The 11,011-nt window shown below is 33.1% G+C and overlaps 1 protein-coding gene across 1 annotated transcript; it reads right to left on the bottom strand.

Annotated features, from left to right (window-relative positions):
- Nucleotides 1-1,427: 1,427 nt before the first annotated feature.
- On the bottom strand, nt 1,428-4,967 carry LOC134266192 (multiple epidermal growth factor-like domains protein 10). The gene is made up of 4 exons (XM_062748423.1): nt 4,756-4,967; nt 4,438-4,644; nt 3,019-3,156; nt 1,428-1,600 (listed from the first exon to the last, which is right to left on the bottom strand). Exons 1-4 carry the CDS (start codon nt 4,889-4,891, stop codon nt 1,428-1,430), a joined length of 654 nt encoding a protein of 217 aa, XP_062604407.1. The 5' UTR covers nt 4,892-4,967.
- Between the last annotated feature and the right edge of the window lie 6,044 nt (nt 4,968-11,011).

Here is an 11,011-nt window from a genome sequence, read left to right as displayed (position 1 = left end):
ATAAATATTTTGACGATCTGTGACGTTCCGTATCCAAGTGTCATACAATCCACTAAAACATGTCGGTAAAAGTCTTCGTAGTTCCTTACAATCCAATAAGCTCAATTAACCACACATACAGACCTAAATACGAGTACATCACTTAAAAATTAAATAAGATACCTCCAGAACATTGAGGGTCTTTCCATCCTGGTTCACACCCATAATGACACATGCCGGAAATAGGATTACAGGATTGATTCACACATTTCTCACATCTCAAGGAGCAGTTCTGACCATACGATCCGTTGTTGCAAACTATTTTTAAAATCTAAGTAATTAATTTATAAAACAAAAAGCTCCCACATATGTATATTATATATACTAAAAAAGTTTTTAATAAAATTAATCATGATAAAACAATTATTCATACATTGCTCACAAGTTGGGCCTTGGTACCCACTGATGCACCCAAAGTTGCAGTTTCCATTGATATTATGACAGCTTTTTCCAAGACAGGAAGGGCATTGTTTCAAACACTTGTGTCCGAAAAATCCGTGGCTACAAACTGAAATATGGCGTAAACGTAATTCAAGGAAACCAAATTCGTTTCTTGTATATTTTTATTAAACGTTATGAATTTTCTTCGAGAATTTGTTGTAATCGTAAATCAAAGACATACATGTAGTAACCAACTCATATAAGTTATTTAAGAATCGCTATTTGGAAACCCGTATCCGTTCATCTAGTATCAAGTAGATTTTGCAAGATATACATTATTAATCCCAGGATATCATCATTGTTGTGTCCTTGACAAGTCGACAGATTATCTCGGGATATCATAAAAAAGGATTACCCTACTAGGAAATTTTGTTTGCCAGACGCAAAATTTAGCGATTTGTTACGAAAAATTCGTAATTTATTTTTAGCGAGATGATGTGATCTTAACACCCTTGCTTATGATGCCAACATAAAATTCTCTGCTTACACGGTATTTGGTTTTAAGTTATAAAAAAAAACAATATCACTAAATATCACTCTCCAAATAAATAACATTTTTACACTTATATTATTAATTTGTAACTGAACAACTCCGAACGCATCCAGGATTCAAATGTCACAGCCATATTTAGTGATAAGTGATAAATATAACATTCGTAAAAGACAAATAATTCCTTTCTATTTCTTAAAAATCAACCATTTACCTTTATCACAAAGTTCTCCCTGGTATCCAGGTTTACATCCACTGTCACATCTTCCTGTTGTTCTGTTGCAGATTAAATCGTTAAGGCACTGGCCACTACAGTTATTTTTACAATCCGGACCAAAGGTTCCAGAAACACATGCTGTCAGGGAATTATAAAAGGTAGATCACTATCTATCATTTTAATTTCTACTTAGATATATAATATAGTTTCCAGTGCAAATACTGATAATTAGATATTCATTCATTCAATCAATGTCTGTAGTAAAGGCTTACTTTTGTTACAAGACACACCCATCCATCCGTCTGAACAACCATTCAAGCAGGTACCATTAATGGGATTGCAAGTGAGATTATGTTTGCAGTGTCCAGAACAAGGTAACGAACAATCAGGTCCATACTTTCCATTTGAACAGGCTTCATAAGAAGACGATTGCATATTTATGTCGATTACAATATTAATTTCATACAGATAATAATCAAACATATAAAAACTTCATTTAATCTTTTAGTTTTATTATCCTTCGAACAACTAGTTGCAAAGAGGATAAAGCATCACTACTGTGCGTATACGGTGTGTGTGTATGTGTTAGTGTGTCCGTAGCTTTTAGGCAAGATTTAAAGAGAATCGTTCCATTGTCATTTCTCAACATCTACATACGTATGTGGCATTGTAAAAGGACGAACCCTATTTATTTTCAAGTGAATCGGTGAAAAAAATCTTAAAATATTGCGATTTTATTACCTTTTAAGCTGAATTTATATGCACCTATTGATACATCTATTATTCACACCGTTAAATTAAACTGGTCAATATGGGTCACTTCGATGGGCACGCTTCGGCAACTTTTACTCTGTGTTTGTGTGTAGTTATATTATTGTATGATCTTGAGACAGTATATCTGAATATAAAGTGTCATCTCTGACACTTAGTAAAATTAATGAACATCGCGGTTTCATTACCAAATTTCCACACGAGTCTGTCTACAATGTGGAATTTATTCTCGAGATGCACGTATTTCTTGAAAGCTATAGAGACATTTCATTTATTGACCTCTCAACAGCGGTATTATATTGTCTTTTTTCATTACGAAAAAAAATATGGCTTCCGTGGGTGTTCTCATATTTCATGCATATTTCATGTAACTGTGAGATATACACAGGTAGGTACATGTAAAGTGTTGAAATTTTGAGTAAACGTGATATTTTCCTGCTAGAATAAAGGAAACAGCCAAATTCGTAGGCTATGTTATGCACCATCGTCCATCGCCATGATGCTATGCACCTTGATTTTGTTAAAAAGAGACCTCCACCACAGGATGATATCATCCTCGATTTTTTGCTAAAATTTAAAAAAAATGTTGCAATACATTTTATTTTCTTAACCTTATTTTGAAAGTCTATATAGTAATCAGTGGCGGATCCAGGAATTTCGTAACGGGGGGGGGGGGGGGGGCAGTAGACGGCGGAAGGTCAGGATGCTGTACAGAAACCCCATTAGGTCTAATGCAAGATCCTTTTGGGGGGTTTAGGGAAACTGACAATTTTTACAAAAGAGATGTTTTACTTGATTTTAAGATATGGACATATAAATTAAACAAAACAATTTCAAACGGGGGAAGGGGGGGGGGGAGCTGGATCCGCCTTTGGTAATACTCGTACTTGACTATTACTGATTGTATCTTGTTTTACGCCCCTCTTGCGAATTTATCTATCACATATAGGAAGATATTGACATTACCGATGAAGTTCCTTCATTTAACTTTCATGTAAAAAGACATTCAATATTTCGTTGAAATATTTAAATATAATGAGGTATAAACAAGTCAGATTACCTTGGTCACATTTAATGCCAGTCCAACCACTTGCACATCCAAGGCATGTCCCGTTTGTGACGAAACATTGATCATTTTTGCAATGCTCAGGACACCAAATATTGCAATTATCACCATAGTAACCTCTCTTATCACAGCCTAATGCCATAAACTTTTTTCTTACAACATTTAACATCAATATGTCATTGATTACACTTTAAAACATAACATTTATATCACAATATTAATTGTAAATTTATATATTACTTTAAAAAATAGGTTCATAAAAGTTTCAATGAACATGGGATCACGCATATGTTTTAATGCTCGTTCTATTTGGATTCAAATCAGAAAACTAGAAAGCAGTGTAGGAAATCGATGAGCAGCAAATCAAATTGAATGCACATATCTGTTATGATCCCTTAAGTTACATGCATTTAAAAAGGAGTATAAACAATATTAATTTATTTAAAAAAAACTATTCATGATAAAGAATTGCTCAGTTTGAATTGAATATATCGGTTTACTAAACTTCACTTATCATTATACTTAGACCCTTGATAACTGCATACACATTATTTGCTTGATAGTTCTGCTACTTAATCTATTTTAAAGACGCGTCATTAATTGTGTCATTATTCTTTAATTATATTTTTGTTTCAAATGGCTCAAAATTTAAGCTGTTTTTCAACATTTTGTAAATACACTTATATATTTACATTTCCAATGTCTTTGTCCGAGATGAACAAATATTTAAAGTACTTTATTTCTTCGTGAATGTACTGGTTCATCGAGAGGCGCGGTCAAATGTAGAGACAGAAGCGGGGCTTGTGTCATGTAGATTGGCGGAATCAAGAGCATGCAAATATAAGGAATAACTGTCAAGAGTTTTCAATTTCATGACGATGATCAATCGATTGGCTTCCGTGATAATTTTATGCATAAACGCCGAAGGCGTTTTATGCAAATTATCACGAAAAACAATCGATTGATCACATCATGAAATGGAAAAATAAGACAGTTAATTATTCCTTAATTCTGGTCTAAAATGTTGAACTATATATATATTGTACTAGTTCTGAAGATTAAAATCCATGTTTTGTTTGAAATTGTGGGTAGGGGTAATATTTTCATCAAGTTTTAGAAACATTACAATTTCACAAAATTGTCACGAAAGCCCGTTCTTTAATCCCAGAGTTCTGAAAGCAAACGAGAAAAGAAACGAAAAAAATGAGATTTGGTCAGTAAATTGGTATATTTACAGGGTCATTTAATGGAGTAAAGGACATAGGTTAAGTTTTCTCCCAGTAGTATTTTATTCCGTAAAAATAATATTCAGCAAAAATAATGAAACTGCATTATATTTTTTATGTATCTTTGTTGTAGTAAACTATTAGATAACATTGCATTAACATGATTAATTTGGAGAAATTCACTTACCTAGAACGACTAAATTGCATAATTCTATAAACGTTAACTTGTTATTGACAAACTGAATATATCTTCCAAACGAAGCGCAAACGTGTTCCGTAGTTAATGATGGAAGATAAGACCCGTTATGTTTGAAGCACAATTCACCACTTTCTTTCGCTTGAGAATTTGAAACATAAATGGAATATCCTGATAAACGATCTTGTTGTCTTGATCCTTGAAAATAAAATCAATAAAAGAGCAATAACATAAAAGGTTCTGTTAAATGATTTTTTAAATATCACATTTTGTTTTGTTTATAGACACTTCTTTCAAAGAAACACGCACTTAAGTCCTCACTGTACAATCGAAAGGAAAAGTTTATGGCATATATTGCTTTTGTCTCTCGAAGATCAACCATCCACCATGGATCATGTTCTTTATCTGTCCTAGTACATGTTTCCATGTTGTCATCCACAGCCATACTGGAATTGTATGATACATCTGGACAGCCCAAGCATGGATGCGTTGTACTTTGAGTCGTTAACTGTTTTCGAGAAAGATCATCTAGATTAAATAAATAGGTAAATTAGAAAAGAAACAGGGTGCGTAATATATCTGAATCTATGAGATACAAGAGCATTAAAACACATACCATAGCCAAATGAAGAGAGAATCACAGTTAATATGAAACTTATCCCAAGAAACGTCATAGTCAAGTCAAATATAGAACGCAGATGGCTTTACATGAATAATCCAAAGCGATATGAACACACATATGCACAATTCCAAAATTTTGTACAGTTTTGTTATGTTACGAGGGCGGAGCAAAAAAGATTGAATAATTTCATTCTTAGGCTCCGCCCAATATCTATAAAATTTATAAATACTGGAGAGATTTTCGACTAATTCTGTCTTGATACTAGTTTATTTATAAAATATATGAATTGCATTCTTTTATTACGATTCAATCCTTCCCACTTCTTACACAGAAGCTTAAATTTAGCCCTATAAAAGGCTTTCTAAAATTGCAAAATATGTGAATGGACCTCCATCTGGTCACCTTATTTCATGATATGATCTCGATTAAAGGTTCGTTAGGGGGGAAATGCTTCAGGTACTTTCGGATAGCGAATTCGGCTGTAGTTTTTAGTGACCTGAAGCTATTCCACAAAATTTGTGTCAAGTTGGGACATTCTATAAGCAATTCCTCAGTGAATCCCCTGAGATGCATAAGCAAAAAGTTCTCCTTAAGACTATTTCTGATCGTTAAATACAGGCAGGGTTCTCCAAATTTGAAAATTTAACCACGGAGGAAGCTGCCCGAAGGCGAAATGTGGCCGAAAACTTGAATGCGTCTTAGACTACCTAATCTTCATTAATCAATGATTAGTTTAACAATTCTCAAACTTACCCATTGAAACACAAAACAATGGAATAACTAACACTTTTTAACGTAAAAAAAAATAATAATTAAATTGAAAAGGATTTAGTTGTATCTCACTTCACAAATGTACCGAAATTTGCCCAAAATTATAGTAACCTGAAGGAATTTAAAGAAACATTGTTGATACAGTGATTCAGTAACCATGGCAATATTTTTTTCAGAAATTAAGAATTATAAGAATTGTAGTCTGTTGTATGGAATGTTTTGTTTCAATATGACTAAAACTGATGAATGGGTTGTATTTTTTAAAGTTAAAACACTAGGGAACATTTGGACTATTGTCCTTTTTTCAAAATGTTTTATTTTTCTAGATATTGCATATTCCACCAAGTTTTGTTTACTTCTCCACGTGCCCAGTGCTAAAAATAGCGCCACGCGACGTTTCATAACAACAGGAAGTTACTCCAAAACTAAGACGAAGACGGCGATTAAAACTAAGACGGCGATTAAGCCGTAGGCCCTATGCACATTTTATCAAAAATATAATAATGTTAAAGCTTAACAAACAGAGCATGGGAATTTGACTAAGTGTAGAGGAATATAGAAATTTTACAGAGTATTATTTCTGGCACAGAAACTTGATTCGCATGCATGACGTTTATCATGCTCTTAATTGTCATCTTTTTAGACCCATTATATATCTAATCAAGTAGTGAACATGTTGAAGTTCCACAAAATTATTTACATGTGGGCAGGATAATAAACTCTCAATACAAAATGATCATCTAATCAGCTGATTGACTCTTCATTGATTGTCACACTTCACAGCATAATCGCTGATTAATTAACAGTCAATAACGACATGTTTATTTAGCACAGTCCGCTTTCATTCGAGGCATGCGAGGTGCAGGACAGTCGTTGTATAAACACAATTAACTACTCAAGTCATTAAAATAGCAGGTGTCAGGGCTGAAATGCAATAAAATTTAATCATGGCGGCTGTCGATTTTAACCATGGCGCAGCTCGTTTAACCATGGCGCACATAAATTTAACCATGGCGGGCCGACATGGTAAAACCCCTTGTGGAGAACCCTGACAGGCATAAAGAATTCTGGAAAAATTTATGGTCTTATAAGTAGAAAGCAAAATAGGAACTGAAGAGTTCTATGAACAAAATTTGAACAAAATTTGAAGTTAGGTTTGACTGTTTTATTGACTGTTTAATTACAGGAGATAATGAAAACTCTCTCATGCAGCTTGGTTTTAGATGAAGTGGAGAGTTTTCTTTTTGTTGATAACCCTTCAAATGTTCAAACAGGGTAAAAATAAGTTTCTTCAGATTCACTCAAAACACTTGTTTCTGCTCATTGGAATTTTATTTTAAACAGTGACTTTAAAGAATTAAAAAAATACCCCTATGACTAGTGTCGTAAAAGTTACATAAAGTTAAGCTTTGTGTCTACCATATAGATGATTTCATTCTTTCTTGAATGGTCACTGTCTTAAAGATGAAAAAACAAGATGTGTTTGTGAAACACTGATGCCCCCGTATGGCAACATAGCTAAGATTAAATTTTTCTTAAATGCAAATTTATTTAATTAGTAACAAAAGTAGGGTATTCTCACCGGAAAACAATTGTGAAATTTGAAAGTAGGCAAATGTTAATGTTTTTTCAATAAGTAAAAAAATCTGCAAGGTCAAGGTCAAATGGTCAATGTAATTGGTATCAAATGAAAGCTCTTGTCACATAGAATACTTATGTAGAGTATGGAAGTCCTAGCCCTTACCGTTCAGAAGTTATGGCCAAGGATTTTTTAAAAAGTAGGTTAAACTTTAAGGTCAAGGTCAAAGGGTCAAAGTTCTTATTATCAAATGAAAGGTCTTGTCACAGGAATTAAATATGTAAAGTATGAAAGCACTAGCCCTAAGCATTTCAAAATTATGGTCAATGTTTGCATATTTAGGCCAGTCTCAAAGGTCAAGGTCAAGGGTCAAAATTCTTGGTATCCAATTAAGGGTCTTTTCACAAGGATTACACATATGAAGTATGAAAGCCCTATCCCTTACCGTTCAAAAGTATGGCCAAGGTTAAAGTTTTTTCACAAGTACGGAAATCTACAAGGTCAAGATCAAAAGGTCAAGGTTGTTGGTATCCAGTGAAAAGTTTTTCAACAAAGATTACATATGTGAAGTATAAATGTCCTGGTATCTACTGTTCAAAAGATATGGCCAAAGTAAAAGTTTAAAAATTTTCATGTAAAAGTGGGTCAAACTCCAAGGTCAAGGTCAAAAGGTCAAATTTGGTGGTACCCAAAAAAGGTCTTGTCACAATAAATACACATGTGAAAAATGAAAGTCATAGCTCCACTAAATCAAAAGTTATGGGCAAGTTTAAAGTTTTTGCGGACAAACAGACAAACAGAGAGACACAGAGACGGACGTACACGACAAAAACTATATACCCCCGAAACTTCGTTTACGGGGGCATAAAAACGTTAATGAATTGATGCCTTTGGTATGATTGAATTGTTGTGGAGAAATATTCTAACCCTAAAACATTCAAGGTAGCTTGTAGACATGCAAAGAGAGAAGAGGGTGACAAATTCTTTAGATATTCCAAGGACAAAAGTGGCAGATATATCATGCAGTTCTAAGAGAGCGGAGGAGTTAGATACTCCTGAGCAGACTTCTCAGTCCAGGTTTCATTGATGGCTACCGATACACGGCGCTTTTTTTACTAACTAACAATATGCTTCTGAATGACAATATATATGTGGTTCTTGGAGACCAGCCAGGTCTTCCAACAAGATAGTGGTTATCCCACGGGTATCAATTGTGCCCCTCTGAAAAGAGATAACACTTGCTGTGGCCTTCAACTCGGCATTTAGATATATCGACGACGTACTCTTAATAAACAACATATGGTTATTTCCATTCTTATGTCGATAAAATATATCCTAGTAAGTTTAAAATAAAAGATACCACAGGGTCTAATACATTTCTTTCATTTTTGTATATTGTTCTTGTCTAATGGTAATCTAAAAACCAAGTTCAATGACAAATGTGATGATTTTAACTTTTCAATCGGTAGCTTCCCTTATGCAGCAATATACCTCCATCATCTTTAAACGGAGTTTATAAAATTCAGTTGATTCGATGCCCAAGAGCATGCTCCACGTATGTACAATTTCTAACACGAGGTAAATTATTTACAAGCAAGTTCATAAAACAAGAATATCAGCTGTCTCGTTTAAAGTCATCATTTCGAAAGTCCTGTGGTCGATACAATGACTTTGTCAACGAATACAGTTAATCATTGAGTCGGGTTAAATGCTGACTGACGTTTTTCATACTTATTGTTAGTCCATTAATTGTACACTGAATTGACGACGGATACACGGCGGGTTTTACCGGTCAGCAAGGGATGCTCACTCCTAAATGACACCTAACTGACACCTGACCAACTTCTGATGTTTTGGAGGTCTTTGCTTGCTCTGCTTCTATTTCATATTGCTTTATCGACTTTTGAGCTTGAATACTGTTCGTTATCTAAAGAACTTTATTCGGTAATAACAAATATTTGCCCCCCAAATCAAACTTTGACGGAGATATATTCAACTGAGTTCTTAAACAGGGGAGTATATGCTGACTTCAAAGCACTGAATATTTTAATAATTAATGACGCCATATGTACGTAATGACGTCACAAACATGACGTAAATGTCAGTTTTTTATGAGTTTTACAGAAAAATGTAGTCATATTTCGTCGATATTTTGAGTAAAAGTCCCAGAGCGCATGTTTGTTCAGGATCAATATTTCGATATAATGTGTAGAATGATACTATCAATGAAATATTGTCAATATTGTTCCTGAACAAACTTGCGCTCTATAAATTTTAAAGCTAAAATTGTTGAAATTTTGTCCATTTTGTCCTCTTTCTGAAAAAGGATATAAAATCGGACTAGTTTGTGACGTCATAAAAACAAAAATTGTGAATACACTGCTTTGATACTATAATATTTTCTGTTAATTTATATTTCTCATACAATATATTGAATTCAGCACATTTCAGGAGATATAAAATCTGACTTTTGTGGGGGCAAATATATGCAATATACCGCATATAGTTCTTTATTACATCTCTCCAAATCTCCCAAGAATCTAATAACAACAGCGGGAGACCGAATTGCAATGATTTCCTAAAAAGGAGAAATATGCTGATTCTGAAAATTAATCCCTGCGACCTACTGCTGAGAATAGTGGGTAATAGAGAATAAATATTGTAATTTTGTCCGCAAACAGATAAACAGTGTGTTAAAATATGCCCTCAAGTTTTCTTCCGTCACAATTGGAAGAAGAGATTGTTGGAGGACACTGTCACAACACATTTTTTTCACTGACTGCTGCAGAATTTATGAGATCTGCTACTTACAAAAATAAAAAAATTATCTGAATCTTTTTTTCAAAGGTAGGTCCGTACTTTAATTTTTTTTTGTCAAACGGATGTTTTTTTTTAATTTGAAAACGTTCAAGAAAACGTTAATTAAACAGCTAAAATTGAACATAAAGAAGTGTGGTGTCGTTTTTTTATGTAGCTTTACACCAAATCACATCAAATTTATGCTAAAACTGAAAAAAATCATAAACATTCATTTTACAAGAGAATATTTGAAGTCTTTATTGTAAAACATTAACACACTGATGTTGAATCTTTCCACATCTTTGAGAAAAAATCTTAAAATCTTTTATTTTTTAATAATTACCAAAATCTAAATTGTTTATATGTTTTTTTCTTTTGAAACTATTAGGAATTTTATCTAAGTTTAATAAAAACACAAATTTTATTATGGTTGACCAGATAATTTTAACAAAACAGCCTTTTTAATACGTATACACCCATTTTGGAATAACATTATTTAAAAATCATTCTTTGCATTTCTTTTTTAAATAAAAAAATTCAAATAGATGATATAGGCTTAAATCAATAAAAATATACCTCGTTGACAAGTTGACTGTTTAAAAAAAATGAAAAAAGGTTTAGGTCCATAAAGCAATTCAAATTTTGTGTCTGTGTATGTGCTAAATGACATATACATGTAGATCCTATGGACAAAGAGCAAAGTGTTTTTTCCAATAAATATATAATGCATATTTAATGCTTTGTATGAACGACAACACTATAATAAACAAATCTCGTATGTTAAATTATTTCAA

This window comes from Saccostrea cucullata, unplaced genomic scaffold, assembly GCF_032062105.1.
Source record: "Saccostrea cucullata isolate Sc308-1 unplaced genomic scaffold, CSIRO_AGI_Scuc_v1 ctg9464, whole genome shotgun sequence".
In the NCBI taxonomy this organism is placed as follows: domain Eukaryota; kingdom Metazoa; phylum Mollusca; class Bivalvia; order Ostreida; family Ostreidae; genus Saccostrea; species Saccostrea cuccullata.
The sequence above is the reverse complement of the archived record's forward strand: the minus strand, read 5'-3'. Positions and strand labels throughout refer to the sequence as shown.

Coding starts and splice junctions, on each gene's coding strand:
- LOC134266192 (XM_062748423.1), bottom strand. CDS start 4,891: ATGGCTGTGGATGACAACATGGAAACATGTACTAGGACAGATAAAGAA. Junction 4,645..4,755: donor ATTGTACAGTGAGGACTTAA/GTGCGTGTTTCT, acceptor TTTATTTTCAAG/GATCAAGACAACAAGATCGT. Junction 3,157..4,437: donor ATGCAATTTAGTCGTTCTAG/GTAAGTGAATTT, acceptor TTATGGCATTAG/GCTGTGATAAGAGAGGTTAC.